The sequence below is a fragment of the Lepisma saccharinum genome, chromosome 1 (genome assembly GCF_977018435.1).
Source record: "Lepisma saccharinum chromosome 1, izLepSacc3.1, whole genome shotgun sequence".
NCBI classification, from domain to species: Eukaryota; Metazoa; Arthropoda; class Insecta; order Zygentoma; family Lepismatidae; genus Lepisma; species Lepisma saccharinum.
The window spans coordinates 124009014-124026310 of record NC_139229.1 but is presented as its reverse complement, the minus strand read 5'-3'; the positions used below and the strand labels follow the sequence as shown (position 1 = coordinate 124026310).

Below are 17297 nucleotides of genomic sequence, written 5' to 3'. Positions count from 1 at the left end.
ATAATTTTAAACGGCAGTATAGAAATAAATGACATTTGCAACTGCGAAGCTATCAATGGGAATGAATACATTATGTACAGAAGATGCCATACAACGAAAGAAGAATTAGACGAGCAAATAGTGACTGAGAAAAGTTGCTTGGCTTGATGTCCTGTACACACTGTGGAAGTTGTCGCTGTTATCAGGCGGCACCCTATGAATATAGGTTCAAGATAATGACAAGTAGAAAAAAGCTGCACTGAAATAAATACGATTGAAAATCTCTCAAATTATATTCTATTTATTTTCTTATATTTATAATATTGCATTGTGTCTGTAGCAGACGTTGTCTGTTAAAGTACCTCAGACACAACCTAATTTTTTGACAAATAATTATGTAAACTCTTCTGCTATGGATTGGATTCTCCTAATTTTATTCATATATCTTAAGTCATTCTGTGACTGGCAGGAATCAGTATCAGCATAAAAAAAACCCCTGATATTTGGGGTTTGTAAGCTTCTGCTGAAAAAGTAGTGGCGATAAGCGGCCCAGAGACCCCGTGCCACGGAAATGGGGTAAGGCGAAGGAGGCCCCTTATATCGTTCGGTTTCGTACCATAGTCATTAAGGAAGGTATTTTTTTTTCGTACTGTAAAGAGGATACAACATTTCCCTTTATAAAACTTTATATGAAATATTAATGATTGATGACACTGTAATCCGAGAACTCATTGATCAATCAAGGGATTCCTATTTGTTTGTCGGGTGTCAAACACATGTATTTCAACAACACAATATTTATCGAAATGGTTAACGTAACCAGTAGGCAAACGTGATGCAAGAGTCTTTCATTTGAAGCAAATAGAATTCGTGGTGGAGTATAAGGGACCCATCTTTTAATGTTTTAGCAAGTAGGTCTACAAAAAATGTATTACAAATTTTTAAATAATTCATCAAAGTGTAGATAATATGTAACCATTATTATTTAATTAATTCGATTTTTCTTGCATAACACAGGACAATTGTGTCGTTGGATTCTCGTTAGATTCCTTTGTGAGTGAGAATCTTGCATACTGGAAACTAGAGGGAAACATTATGAAGCACGATTTATAAAGGACTTTCTTAATCAGTTCTGCAGAGAAGCCCAAAGCTGTTGGTACATATTAATCGTCTATTAACATTATTGACCTCTAAATATAAAGTAGATAGCCTACAGTCCAGATTAGCCTATTTATGTTAAACTTTACATTTGTATTCTTTGGTAGTCCGAAAAGTCATTATCGAAATATTGTTATTTGATGTTGCTCGAAATTGTATTGTTCGTTGGAGTTTCAAGATATCATCCCTTTTCTGTCACTTATCACTTTTGAAGGAGGCGGGCAAGTGCCCCTCTGTACCCTGCTATATGTGCCAATGCAACACAATATATTAAAAATTTGCCCCCTCTAGGATTGACTTCGCCCCCCCCCCTACTAAGAATTCCTGGCTACGGGCTGCAAGGCATGCAAGTTAGTACACAACCTGTTTTTCCGTAACTGTTTCCTCGTGCCTAAACGCACCGCCATAAAATTAGGCGGGTGGCAGAAGTTCGCGCTGTTGCCACGTTGGACCACAACCCAACGTGTTCGGAGGTCCGACCCTCGACCAAGGCAACGTAGCCCGCTTGACGTTGCCACACAGTGCGCGGGAACCATCGATTTTTGTCCCGCTCTCGCTTTGCTCTTCCCATATGTGGCACCAGCGCAATTCTGCCCAGCAGCCTATTTTCATGGCCGTGCGTTTAGTCAGTGAATTTACCTGTTAAAAAAAGGAGGGAGGAGGGAGAAATCCATCACATCACCATAACTAATAAGAGTTCCTCTGACCTTGCACATTACGAATGCGTTTCGGTCTGGTGCAGTTCCACTAAAACGCCTCTTGTGTAAATATTTGTTTTAATGTTTTGTGTGTTCTTTACGAAAGAGAAAAGAGGAGGAGGGGGATTAGATGATTCACATGGCTTAAGAAGTAAGGAGCACTTGTAGTAGTGGTTATCGTACTGGATTCTCACTCCAATGGTCGAATGTTAAAATCTCTGCGGAGGCAAGGACTTTTCGTAGCTTTAAATTGTTTCACATTGTTGTTATATGAAATGGTTCTGTTTGACATTAATGGTGAGATATTATATAATAGCATCTCTCTATTTCAATCAGAAAATATAACATTAGGATATCGTTTTTATAAATGCGAAATTAGAATGAGTGTTTTAGTGGATTAAACGCATGGAAAATAAAAACATGTAGAAAACTGATTTTATCCTGCGGACCTGCTCTGAACATAAACAAAACAAACAGCTTTCCCCTACATTAAATATGGTATTTATTAGATAGTCATAATTGATTGTTTGTCAGTACACAATATTTTCTGCAATTAAAAGGAATCGCGTCTTTTACCCCCATCTCCCTATACATTTCTCGTTCTCTCTCTTAACCACAAACAAACCACTTAACAAATCATATATCCCCTCTCATACATGCACGAAATATAAATCTTTGGTATGCCTGTGTTTCTATCAATATATAATTCAATATACATAAAAATACTATTTGTTTGTCTACTACCCCTCCCCCCTACAAAGCTATATTGTAGAGGAAGCAGGACGAAAAGAATGTGTACTCTCATCATGAAGATAATTCATGATTCGATCTTTCTTCACGTGGGATTAGCTGTATCCTGCATTCTATCGTTGTTGTTGTTTTTTTCTTACATACAAGCCTCGGAGAGAGTGAATTAAAAAATTCAGAATTAATTAGAAGGAATTAACGTTTGTAACCAATGAAAAAAATATTAAATTGCTATGAAGACTTTTTAAAAAATGAAATTAACCTCCATTGCTTTATTTGTATTTATAATGGCTTCCTATTATTCTATTATACACTTGGCAACCCTGACATTACGCCTACTCTACATGCAACACACCAACACCTTGTGTAAGTTGGGATGCCTAGTATAACATGTCGTTGTCCTGATACTTTTGGAGAAAGCTGTACATTCAGGAGAATATTGCCATTGTTACTGCAATTTTTTTGATTATGTAATTTCGGTAGACAAGCCAGGTAATGGTAAAAATCAAAAGGCAATGCACAATGCAAGATTGTTTTTCAGGATAGGGCGTGAGTTGCAGGAATTTCAACGTGTTTCATTAAGCCCCTGACAACGGCAATTTTATTATAACTTTGCATAGACATGTATCGAAATCCTATAATGTAAAATAGGTCCGTGGAAAATGAAGAGATCACCACCCCCACATCTAATAATCACTCTGCTGGTTCCGGTCTCGGCAGCATTCTCATATTCTTGATAGTCTAAGGAGGTCTCCAAACTCCCAGAACCATTGAGCTACTTTTTAGATTTGAAAATAAACGGCGAGCTACCAGGAGTGCATTGATTTTCTTCACATTATTTCTTGGTTTATAAAAGCTTTAAGATGCATAATCAAATTATTCATTTCAATTTCCCCACAGCAAGTATATAGTTTTCTCACCAAGGTCAGTAAAATCAGAAAAGTTATTTCTTAGTCATTATCACCTTGTTTCTTATATGAAGGATGCCACTTTCATGCACATTTTATGTTAATAATCAAGGGTTCCCGGACCTACAGTGCCTCTACCTGGTACCGAATCCGTGACCCCAAGATTTCAATGCAATCAAAAGAGATCACCTCAGAGGATTGAAATCGGAAAGCGTTTATTGCGAAATGTAACGCTGAATGTCATATTTTGAGATCCTATTTTTGTCTTGCATTTTTGAAAAAAATGTCCTGTAATCACAGGATAAGGTTGGGTTGTTGTTAGTTTTAGGCCTCTCTAGACAAAAACACTTCCTCACTAATCAATGTAGGCCTACTCTTCTGTATTTTCTCCATTTGCGTCCACATGGCCAGGCAAGCCTTCCCAGCCCAATTAGTTCCAAAATCTGACGGCAGAGGTCACATTGCTGGGTTTGCGAATTCTACTTAACCTCCTACGAGCTAATAGCCTCGCGAGCTACCGGTAGCTCGCGATCGACGGTTTGGCGATCCCTGGTCTAGTACATTTTGCTCAAAAGTGAGATAAATCTAGAAGTAATTGCAAAGGAATTTCTTTTTAAACTGTATCTTATAGGAATGCATGGCGGCCACATTGGAAATTCCGCCATATTGGACGTATGCCAACTCAGAGTATAGGCTTTACACCACTGTTTTATCTAGAAAATTCGCTATAAGATACCGTTTGATGAAATTGTTTTGAAATTACTTCCAGGTTAGGCCCTAAAATACCTACACTGTGAATGATGCTTTAGGAAGAAAAACACGTGTCATTGTGTTTAAAATGTTTATTTTATAACAAACTCGATTTGAATTTCCCCTTATTTCCTTAATCAGTCACAAGTGGTATGTGAAATATGAAATCATACTTGCGTCATTAGTTCACAAAGCCACGTGCCTTTGGTTGTCGTCTGACTAGAATATAAATAGACCATCAAAGGAGGAAAGAAAGGCAGCAGCGCTTATTAAGAATTTAATTGTGATATTTATTATCAGTTTTCCCTGTTTTGTCGTTACTTGTCCCTGATTAATCTGTTTTGTTTTTGTTAACTGATTGTTCACGGAAGGAAATTGGAAATAATTATTTAGAGGATACAAAAAAAGTAAAAGTGCTATCGTCAATCATTGAAATATAAAAGGACAAAAAGAAAAAAGAACAATTGAAGGTTTCGAAGGTTACTTGTGTGTGTGTGTGTTGTGTGTATAGGGTAGAGAGATAGCGACAGATAGACTCACACCAAACACACATACACAAAGAGAGAGAGAGAGAGAGAGAGAGAGAGCGAGCGATAGAATTCTATCACTTTGGTACTCCAAAGAACTACTTGTCAATTAGTTTCCAATAATAAATCACATGTAGTAATAAATATGACAATAATCACAATAGTCTTGCATTGCATAACTAACCATAATTTCTCGAGGAACAAATGATTGTAGAGGTGTGTGCAATCTGTACCACATAAACTTGAAACGAATGACATTCATGATATACAAATTTTCGTATACGTATTTACAATGTTTGAGCTTATATTGCTATTGAAGTGTATTGAAACTAGGGTGACCAAGTTTCGGCCATGAATTTAGGGGAGATGTAAAGCTTTCGGCCAACAATTTTGCCCATATTTAGCGGCGTGGTGTCACTCTAGCAAATGTTTGTAGAATGGATAACATTAAACAAAATAATTAATTTACATTTTATATAATATACAGAATAAGTGCAGAATAAAATTTACAAATTTACATGTTTCTTAATCTCAACCTATATAAATTTGTCCACTGTGTTGCACAACCAAGCATTTTTTTTAATTTTCTGTAAATTTCAAAAAACTCTTTACAACTATGCTCATAATTCATTGTGACCATCAGTTCCGATTTAATTAGTTCTAAGCTGCTTTAATTTCTCTGATCTGCCCATTTATTACTCAAAGGTGAAAAAATTATTTCAGTGTGAGCGTTTCAGCTTGTGATGCTCAAAACGAAGCCTAAGATGTTATTAAAGTTTGGTACATCAATTTGTGTTTTTCTTAAATCACTGAAAATATTGATTATTGATCCATGTTTGCATCTTTGTTGTAGACTTCTCGTTTTTACTATATTCACAACCACGCGCGCCGAACGCTAAATGTGCAAGATCTTGCAGTCGACTTGAAGTTGTATGTGGCTCGCCGAACTCGTATTGTATCGTAATGGATTGAAATTACACGATTTTGATTGTTAATGAAAATGTACGGGAAAATAGGAAATCAATACTGGTTACGTAAGGATAAAAAAATAATTGATTTGGTTTATTTTACTTCGCTTTTCTTCCACTTTTGGCTAATTGCGAAGATGAGGATGAGTGATGATATGATTAAATTGATGAAGGGACGATCACAAAGAACACCCAAGGCCAGGCCGGGAATCGAACCCGTAGCGCGCTGTGCTAACCACTCCGCCACGGAGGTCCGAAACAAAAAAGCTTTACTACGGGAGTTACCGGGAAATACCGAAAGGTTTTTCACCCAAATTGAAACCAAAACATTACAGCGCCATATTGTATCTTAGTTTATCTTAGACTTAGTCCTTTGTTTGCTGAGTTGTTGAACAGTTATTTAATACGAGTGAAAGTTTGTGTGACAAAATGGAAGTGGTTTTTGCGTCATAAGGCACTTCGGAAGCAACTTTCCGACGCTGTTTAAACAATGTGAAGGCTGAAGGCTTGTTTGGTAAGTGCGTAAATAACTCAATACTTATTAATGGCTGGGTGCGTGGGTAGTTGCTCTTTCCACGTAAAAAAGATTAACGATTGGGACATGATCAGCTTTCGAATTGGTTTGAATGTCAAGCAGGAAGACATTAGCTTGGTTGTAAACTGTGTTAGTTCGTAGGAATTATTCAACTTGTCGCAATTTTGCAAGTTGTTAATATCTATTGTACATTTCAACCGTACTAATTGTATTGTCCAAAGTTTTATTTCAGCAAGTTTAAAGTTCGCCATCTTGAAACGCGTTGACCGATTTCGCCAAATGACAAACAAGTATTCTGTGATCCGCTAAAGTACAATGACAAACAAGTATTCTATGATAATTTGAGCTCCAACAGTGTGGCCCACATATTGGTACCCCATTGCTTACCTCTAGTAATTCCAAACCACTGCACTTCAAAGTTTTTAATCAGAATTGTAGTCCAAATGTCGCCCTAAAATTTATGTAAGATTGCTCAAGCTCCGAATATTGTAGTGTAGACAGAGATTTCAAAATATGAGCGGGTTTGAACATCCTGAACAAAAGAAAAGTTTAAGTTCCGTCGGCCGTGTTGAAACTTGTTGGTCGACAACTATTTGAGGACCAAGACATGCCAAGTGACTTTCCGATCGATGACTTTCGTCAGCATGTCGAATCTCATCTCCAGATTTGACAGGCTTTCTCGACTTTCAAGGTTGGATGACCAAAAGTTTTATTAAGTTTACAATCCATGAAAAATAAAAGGGAATAATTATTATACTGGGTAAAAGATGTTCATTTAGAGAGCACCCGTCCTCCCACTATCGATAGTTCAAACACAAATAGTGCCAAAGGTTTACTGTGCACACAAATTTTCGTTTGTGCATAAGCGTTTGACACCATTTCAGCCTCATTTAGAAAAGGCCTTGTCTGTTAAAGGGGGTTGGGGGCTGACCCCGTACAGGATGTGCCATTGTGCACAAACGATGCACAAATCTTTCACACTATTTGTGCTTGCATTGGCGCTTCTGTTGGGGTTTTCTAAATCATTGGCGTAGCCAGGCATTGGCCCCTCCTGAAATTTTGTCAAATTATATATTCCCTATATTTGCAGAATACATTTTGGCTTCTAGAGCATTGATCTTGAAACGTACGGTTTCATTATTTAGGCTAAGATTTCAGTTTGGAGACAACCAAAATACAAACAATCACGAGAGCCACCGACTAATGTGATGCCAGGCTCACCGATGGCGTAACGTCATCGGCTTGTAATGAAAGGGTCCCACGTGGTGAAGGCAAATTACACAGTGGTTCGGATCCCACTTTAAACACTAGGCCCAGACCCGATTAGGCTATCAAACAAACTAATGTGATGCAAGAAGCGCACCCAATTGAAGGACACGATCTTTTAATTGTCTTTCTCCTGTTGTGTTACATATAATAAAACTTCAGTTTCCTATGTGTGCATATTAGGCCTAATAATAACCCAACTAAATAAACAACACGTAATTATTCATAATAACAATGAATGCCCATTTCTAGAGCTTTCAAACCGAAGCGACAAGCGACACGGGTCCCTTCAATCCAAAGCAAAACATTCACCGAGCATGCTCGGACAACAGACCGAAACGACACGATGCACCGTATTGAGAAGACGGCCAGGCCGAGCGTCGCGCAAGCGACAAGCGACATGTGCAGTTTGTCTTGTCGCTTTGGTTTGAAAGGTTGCATTTATTTCTGATTGGTTTCTAAACGACACGTGTTTCTTGTCGATTGCCTGAAATCTCCATAAAATAAACACCATCATTGTAAGACATATACTTTCCACGATCAAGAGCATAAATCCAAAATGGCGAATTTCTGTTTTAAAATGGCGGCAAACCCGCAACGGGATTTTTGGGAATTTCTTGCTGATGAACAGAAGACATATCTATGTAAGCGCGCTACAACTCCAGGGGTTCAAGGTTCGATTCCCGCCTGGGCACGTGTGTTCTTTATTTGAGTGTCCCTTAATCAATTACACCATATCATCCTCGTCTACACGATTAGCCAAAAGTGACAGAAAAACGACGCTAAATTACAAAAATTAAAATCAAATATCTCTGTAAGGAATTTTTGACCAAATGTCAACGCCTATCACCTCTCTGCGAGGTCATTCTCCACCGTTTCTCGGTTATTCATGCAATTTGGTCTTCGTGCTGGAGAAAAGGAGATTGTCGATTGAACTTCGGATTTTTACACTGAGATTAATGTGTACAAGGAATGTGGGACGGACTGAAAACGTTGATCGAAAATACAAGCAAAGAATTTCGAAAAGTTTACATTTTCGCAATCATTTGAACAAGGAAAAGTGTCCACACAGAGGTCAACGACATCTTGATCTTGACATCCTTTTCGAAGATGATAACCAACCTCACAACAAAATATGCACGGCGCTCTTATGAATGGAGCTACGAATAGCAGTGAAGTTCGAGGTTATTGGTCTTCAGAGAATTAACCTCAAGCGATATGAATGTTGAATTCCATGAAGTGATGGAAAGACTGCTAGGCTAGTGAATTTGTATCAATTAAGAGTTAATAACGTTGCAAATTCGTATTATAAAAGGTAAAGTGCTCCCCTGTGCTTAGCACCACGCCATGAAGGCGTATAGGGGGTGTGGGGGTAACGCCCCACACTTTCTTGATCCGGTCGTGAGTGGGGGTGATGTGATCAGCATCACGCCCCTGACCGCCTTTACCCCCCAGGGTTTCCCCCAGGTACCCATGTTATTCGACGCTGGGTGGGCGCCGGGGCCGCTTCCATCGTTAGAAAAGTTCCCGGATTTGAACCGGCCGGGGATCGAACCCGGGACCTTGAGCATGGTAGTCAGACGCGTTACCGACTGAGCCGAGTCGCTCAATGTCACAGACAATTTTGTGCATCCATTCTCCGTTGTACTGGCATTGACACTGAGTAATACGTCTCTTAGCTACCTCTTTGGTACAGGCCAGCGAATCATTTTTACCATCAGTTAAACGACACCTATTAACAGTTGTTAAAACATTCAAGCGTATATAATATGTTTGTATTTATAAAAAATAATTTAAATTTTGTTACTCCCTATTAGCAAGCAAGTTTTGCTTCACTTGCATTAACTGATTAAGTAATTAATCATGTTAATAAGAACACATTTTAGTGCAATTACTTGTTTCAAATTTTGCACGCATCATCTATTCTTACAGGGACGTCGTTAAGGGGGGCCGGGGGCACTGCCTCCTTCGAAGCTTCCACGTGGCCTCCAAAATTTCCAGTGACTTAGAAGAACATTTACTTCAATATTATGGATTAATATTTTAAGTATGTGTGTGTAAAATGGAAGTGGGCCGGATTTGGTACATCTTTGTATATTTTTTTGTCGTTTTCTGCCTCTTTAAGCTAATCGCGATGATGAGGAATATATAGGCTCATGCGTTTGAGGGACCAAATTTAAATATAACTTCATGAGGCTTATAAATGACATATTGTTTCTATGTATTGATGCCATAAAAGTTTTCATTAATATGAAAGTAGTACCTTTTAATATATATGGTAAATTATTATTACTGTAAAACCTCGTTAATCCGTACCCCGATAAGCCAGACTTCGCTTAATCTGGACAGGCAAAAGGCAAAAAGAAAATAAAAAAGCAGAATGCAAGGTTTTAAATGTGGCTAGAAGTCAACAAGAGAACTTCCCAAAGAAAAGGCATTCAACCACTGATGAAATTCTGTTTCACGCAGACTTTGTACTGTACTGTATAGTGTATTTAGGCCTATGCCCTTTAAATACACCATAATAAACGTGTTTTGTTGCTATAAACGGAGTTTTAATGCACTTTCTACTGTTCTTTTAGGTTATTTCAGTTAATCCGGACTTTCGTTAAAGCGGTCAACTTATTCCGCCCCCCCCCCAATTTGTCCGGTTTAACGATATTTTACTGTACGATTGCATTTAACTTCGTGTATGTACCAACAAGTATAATAACTAAAAAGTTGATCTACATGGAAAGTTTAAAAAATAATTTGATTTATTAAAAGCATTAAAGTAACATTTTCTTTAAGCCACGGAAAGCTTTAGGGGCAATGGCGGATTTAAGGGGGCAGTGTTCCCCGGACCCTCCCTCTTATCGACGCGGAGGAACGTAAAGGAACATTCATTTCAAGGCTGGGACTCGAATCCGGAAGGTTGGATCCAGGCCCGTAGCCAGGCAGGGGCCAGGGGGGCTGAGCCCCCCTGGCAGGGTCGCCAGCCCCCCTGGCAGGGTCGCCAGCCCCCCTCACACTGCCGCCAGCCCCCTTGACATTAGGTAAAATTATTTTGTATTCTAATTTGTTTCAGGTGAAGAGTGAAAATGTAGACAGAATATATTATTTTGTTCCCAACTTCGTTCTTTCAGCCTGTTTATGAGCAGAAGTCTAAGCAGCGGCAAGTGTTTAGAAGATTCTCTAGACTTTAGAAAGATCCTTCATAGGGAGCCTTCTTTATCTGTACCTTCCCTGCCCCTGTTGCAGCCTCGTTTGACAGAAATCTGTGACTTTGACGTCATTATCCAAATTCCTTCCACATCTGCGTCAAATGTCAACAGCTCCCAAGTTTTGGGAACGAATGGGAGTTTTATTGCTTCGGCCGGGGGTGGAATGTACGATAAGCACTATGATTGAAGTAAATATCATACATTTTAACATGTATGATATAAATACCTGTATCATCAAAAATAGTATAAAGTGGGTACTAAGGGATGGTGTCAGTAGCAGTCATTAACACTTCAAGAGATGTTTTAGAAGATATAGAAAAAACTAGTATTTGTATGATATTTCTACGTTTTATATCTTAAATTAACTTAATGACCCCCGACACGCATAATTTACCTTCATTTAATACTGTTAAACTTTTGAAAAATGGACTTGGTTTACAAAGCGCCTTTTAATAACCTGTGAGCCCCCCTGATAACCCGTGAGCCCCCCCTGGAGATCAGTTCTAGCTACGGGCCTGATTGGATCCCAAGATCATGAGCCGAACACTCAACGTGCTTAACCACCGAAACGGCGGCAACTTGATAACAGCGACTAGATACACGTCTTGGAAATCATTACGAGTCACTCGTTCGTGAAAATGCTCTACCACCGTAACCTCGTCCATTTCCAATAGGAGCATTGTTTTTATTTGTATTTAATTAACAGCTTCTCCCAGTCTCTCCAATTTCCTCCTGAAAACGTGCAGAGATTACATCGGACACCCGTTGCCTTCCCTCCCCTCCTCCCATCCAGATGGTCCTTGGTCTGTTCTGCTACATGTCCTCTTGCTCCCAGAACAGCGAACGAAACATTTTCCAGGAAGCAGTTTTCACCTCGGATTGCGACAAGCAAAACCGTCTTCTACAAGTTTCCGTGTATTCCGCGTCAAGGGAGCCGTTGCCAGAACAACAGGAAAGAAATAAACCGGGATCATTTTGGTGGGATTTATCGGAGATTAAAACAGACTTCAACGAGTCCACGCGCGAAGACCTTGCAATAACTGGCGGCGGAACGCTGGTCGCTTACTTTCACGTGATCTGTGTTGGAAAGCGGTTTCCTGCCTTCGCTCGAGCTTATATGACTTAATCGGCTCTCGCGAACGGATCAGTTCGGTTCGATAAGAACCATGTCTGCCACGGAGAGTTTGTGCGGTGGACAAAATGTAAAGCCTCGAATAGTGAAAGTTAGGACGCCAGAAGACAGCAATCGTGGTGTAGAGTGTGCAAGGGGACTTTTGCAAGAGACGGAACGCATCAGTGAGGAAATACAAGAAGAAAGTACTTTATTGGACAATCCAGAGAAGGGCGATCATGCGTGTGGAACAAAGAAGGTAAGAAAATGATTGGCGTTTGTCTTTTGACAGATTATGTTTTCGTCTTTGTTTACATGAACACCGACAAAGGGGAAGGGTATCTTAACTCTCCCTGCAAGTGTGAAAATTCTTTATTATTTTCCTTGTGTTTTTATTCGTTTTCTCTCTATTTCTTTTTGTTTTTTATGTCTTTCTTTCTCAAGATTTTGGCTTGCCTTTTGTAATGGTGATGACGTGAATCTGTCATTTGTAAGTCCCGCTTTACGTCATCCCATTACATTAAGTGAAAATTTCCCACCCGGGAAATTTCGCATCCATAAAAATCCCCTCGAGGAACGGCGTTACACTTTGCAAGTCTGTGAAGCGCTTTCTTTTTGCCCTTGTCTCCTTCTTTTTCAACATTTTTACTTCTCTCTCTCCCTGTCGGCTATTTTCTTCTATCCGGAGTTTTTTATTTCTCTCTTTCTTCTCTCATTCTCGGCTTTGTCCTTCTCTCTTTCCCTCTCTGTGCTGAAAACATTTATATTTTCCTATGGCTTGTCAACGTGACGTCAACTCTCAATATTACATACATGTATTTTATATTTTTATTTTACGTCGCTTCTCTTCCACTTTTGACTAAACGCAGCGATGAAAAGTAATGATTGATTGATTTAGTTTATTTTCGTCACATTTCTGCAACTTTTGGCAAATCGCGGCGATGAGGATGAGTTGCGATATGATGACATTGATGAAGGGCCACTCACAAAATATACCCATGCCCAGGCCGGAACTCGAACCTGGGAACTTCGGTGAGAACGACATTTTATGTGTGTATGTGTGTTTGTGTCTGTCTGTGTGTGCGCATGCGTGTTTATCCCACATTATGGCACATATTTTGACCCCCACCTTATCAAATTCTCTCTCTGCGACACCCACAATTGTTTATATCGTGTTCTATTTCTCTTTGAGACTCAGTTTTGCAAACAAAGGGGGCCTGTTCAATACCAGGCGGAGGTAGAGAGTAGTTCGGATCTCTCTTTAAACTGTAGATTCAGTCCCGATTAGCCTACATGTGCATAAAGTGGACTTAAGACCAAAAGAAAATCTCGAAAGTAAGAGCGGTCAGAGAATATATCTAGTTTATCCTGTAGTTCTTTAGACCCGCAGTACATCATACTGAATGGAATAGCATCATGTAGTTTTGCTATTTTACGTCACTTTTCTACCTTTCTAGGATGAATGGTCGCATGGAGTAGGATGATAAATGGTGGACTAAAAACACATACCTTACCCGGGATTCAAACATTGTACCCTTGGCTACGCTAAGATTGCCGTTTAAGCTGATATCAAAAAGCTTGAAACCAACCGAAATGTCATGTAGGACAAAGTCGCAAAGTCGTCAGTCTACGTGGCTATCTCAGCTAGCTAAGAAGCCAGAGTTTGTAGGTTCGAATCCTGTACAATGCATTGTATGGGTTCTCCAGTTTATTAAAGTATGCTTTAACCCCACTTTATGCTCAGCTGGGCTAATGGAGACTTGGCTTTCGATTTAATGTGGAATTCGAACCGGTGCGCTGTGTGATTCCAGCGCGAATCAAACCCGGGACGCCTTGCTTGAACTACGCCATCGGGGAGGTCCTTTATCTAACTTAGACAGGTAGAAAAGCGTAGTAAAATGGACGAAATAAAAATTCAAAACGAAATAGAAGGATAGTTCGTTCATCTTGCTTTTTCCGCAAATTGTACAAGTACAGTGTCCTCTTCCTCCTAGAGAGTGCCCTTCACATGTTATTGCTGTGATTCTATTTATCCTGAAAACAACTATACACCAGCAACAACTTGTAATGGCGGATATTTAATACATAAAATCATAAAGAATTATTGTAGCTGAAACCCATATCATTGCGGATGCTGGAGTACTGCATGGGACCATTTCCGCTTACTAGTAGTCCTTCGGGTTTCCCACCCTCGGGCATTTAGAATGAAATGTCATTTTAATGTGACAATAATCCTAGACACGTGTATGTAGAATATCCGTCCTGGCAGTTTCAGCCCACAATCATCTATTTCATTTTCATATATCACTGTGTATTGGTAAGATAGGCTAGACTACATTTTAACTGGAAATATTGAGCATGTTTACCTAAGTTTAATTTTCACTGTCTCTTTCACTTCACATATTTGAGGTCCCACTACCACAGACAAATTATAGTTAAACGGGTACTATTGTGCTTCGAGCGAAGAAGCTCTCAAGAAGCTATCTAGCGTCGTCCGTACGAACTATTTGCCTCTTGTGTGAAATCCTCCCACTGCAGCAATCTAGCGAATACTATTAGGGAGATTTCAGACCGAAGCGACAAGCAGCAAGCGATACGTGACAAGCGACACGGAGAATTTTATACGGAAGCCACACGAGCCCCTTCAGTCTAAATCAAAACATTCACCGCGCATGCGCGAACAACAGGCCGAGGCGACACTATGCACGGTATTGAGAAAACGACATGCAAACGACAAGTGACACGTGCAGTTTGTTGTGTCGCTTCGGTTCGAAGGTTCAATATTTCTGAGGGTCGGATACCAAGAGTAACGTGTCGCTTCGGTCTGAAATCTCCCTAAGAGTCAATCCGATTTATCACATTGTTGATATGTCCGGAAATATTACAAATAGAAATACATGTGGAAAGTCACTGGTAGCATTGCAAAATATCTGTTTTCACGCGTGAGTTAAAATGGCATCTCGAATTGTTTTATGTGTTTTGAATTTCTTTCTGCAGAATAACACAGTGTGTTATTGTTTAATGATACTCAATTACTTTGGTGGAATATTATTTTGATTTTCTCAAAACTTCGTTTTCAAATCTGACTTCACCACTGAATTCCTGGTGAAAGAAAGTAGTTATCCATGTCAAAAAAAATTATTTGGAACACAATTTGGTTAAAATTGAGACTACTATCAACAATTTAAACCTTCGAGATTCCACCCGTATAACCTTTTCCTGTGATGAACATTTGAAAAGCATCAGCGCCCCTATCTGTTCGATTCGCCTCCGGGCGGGTTTGTAGGTTCGAATCCCGGAACATGTACGGTCATTTATTGGCTTGGGTGTTTAATCAAATCGACAGTTATTTTTATTACCTTTATTATTATTATGCCTATCGACCACAGCCTAAATAGGTACGAAGTGAAGTAGCCTTAAGTAACAGAACAGCTTAACAACCAGTGGCGGCGATTGGGTTCCAGAACTGGGGGAGGGGGGCAAGGACGGTATACTTTCCCTTGATAGATAAGGTTTATCATAGTGCGGGAGCAAAAATGTCAAAAAGTGGGTGGCAACTGACCCCCCACGCCCCCCTAATAGCCGCCACTGTTAACAACTGTTTTTCTTCTACCTGGAGGAGGGTCACTTCATTCGTCATTTCTTTCAACTGTACAGATGCGAAAAGAGCATGTTCCATAGTAATTGGTGGTCATCAATGTGATAAATAAGTATGCTGTTGGCTTTCTTTGTATGTCTGTGCAAATGCCATATGTACTCGAAGTTCTTTGTTTTACAGAGAGATACGAGGCAATGAACGTTATATCTTAACCTTGCCTTCCCGTGTCTATTGGTGATTAAACTTGTTCATAGACTGATCTCTGCGCACCCCTGCTATTATGTGGCTGACACTCCTACACAGTGGAGATCAAAGGGACTGAACGATACACGAGGAACTTGTTATTGCAATTTCCACAGCAGTGCAGTTGTTGTTTTATTTACTAGATTTTGCGGTATCTTCTAAATACTGATTACACTGAACAACGACGAGAAGGTTATTGAAAGGTAACCTATTGAATTTTATAGAATTCGACCTACTGAGTCTGAAACCTCTGTTAGATTTTATTCAGCATCTTCAGATTTTGAAATAATCAAAGATGAAAATTAGCTTGCACATAATGAATTCAGAACAGAATACTGTGGTTCGAATTAAGGAAATGAAAGTTATTGACCTAATATTAAATCTGCTATTAGAACTGACAGCTACATTGCTACTTTGTAAATTCCTGAAACTCCATAAACATGGTGACTATAAGAGACCATAGATGACAATAGTCATGCAGACATCTCACTGCAGATTTGAGGAACAAAGCAAACACGTCATAACGCAAAGTGAATAAACACGATCTTGTGCAAGGTTCACGTCTCTTCAAGGGATAGGCAAACTTTTAGGATCACAGCTGAAACAATGGAATTTATTATAACAATGTGTGAGTATGTTCGAATCAATGATGACTGCTGCAATACCCCGCCTTCCTCTGTTCGTAAATATACATTTTACTTTGATATTGTAATGATTCCTGCTCTGGGGTGAATTGCTACGTGTCATCATCAGAAATTGGACTGAAAGTTGTTCAATTATTAAACAGTGGCAACATTTACAGGGTTTTGCCTGTGTTTATTGAACCGAAATGGAAGAATATTCACGGTATTATGGCGCTTGTATTGTAAAAATTTTAGTGTAACATCTCCGAATGAAACATTTGTACATATAAAAACTTTTGAGTTTTTATGAACTGAAATGCTGGACTTGTTTCGAAAACCATTGTTTAAGGTTCTTTAGTAACAAAAGAGCAGACAATTATGAGACCTTGGTGAATAAATTGCTGGAAGCTTATCGTACACCTGGTGGCAATATGCCCCTGAGACTGCACATTGTGTCTCAAACTTGGATTCTTTCCCCTACAATCTGGGACATGTGGGTGGGAAGCAAAGATAACATTTTCATCAGACAATTTTAACACTGGAGGAACGTTACCAGAGTCGATGGATTGCAGATTTGAGCACTTCAGAGACTTTCACCTGGAAATTCGAACGTGAGAGAATCAAATAGCGTACTTATATTGCGGTATATTATTTGTTTACCGCTGTCGTGGCTTTATGACCGTATTTCACTACGTAAAATCTAATGTCACATTCGAACTCATAACTCCAAATCCACAAGGGCGGTGCCTGATTTTTTGATTTGGTGTAGCCATTGGATGGCTGTTGATTTGGGTGGACTACTAACTAACTCTCTAGCCTTCTCAAACCCGAAGGTTTAAGCAATACAAGCCTTCTATCTGTTCCTATCCTGGCAATATCAATCGAATCTTTTCCATCCCTACCTCCATCTTCGTCTTGGTCTTCGTACAGGTCTCTTACCATCAGATTTCCCAACAAGAATCCTGTAAACTCTTCTTTCCTCT

The 17297-nt window shown here is 39.4% G+C and overlaps 1 protein-coding gene across 2 annotated transcripts in view; it reads left to right on the top strand.

The window, feature by feature from the left end:
* LOC146000485 (carcinine transporter-like) overlaps nucleotides 1-17297 on the top strand; it is a 123704-nt gene that overhangs the window by 66078 nt on the left and 40329 nt on the right. The window contains exon 1 of one of the 2 annotated variants that reach the window (XM_083138191.1): nucleotides 11847-12109. The exons of the other annotated variant lie outside the window; for it this stretch is intronic. Coding sequence (XP_082994317.1) covers nucleotides 11906-12109 — 204 coding nt within the window. The 5' untranslated portion in view covers nucleotides 11847-11905. Of the gene's footprint in view, nucleotides 1-11846; nucleotides 12110-17297 lie in introns of those variants that run through there. 2 annotated transcript variants of the gene reach the window in all.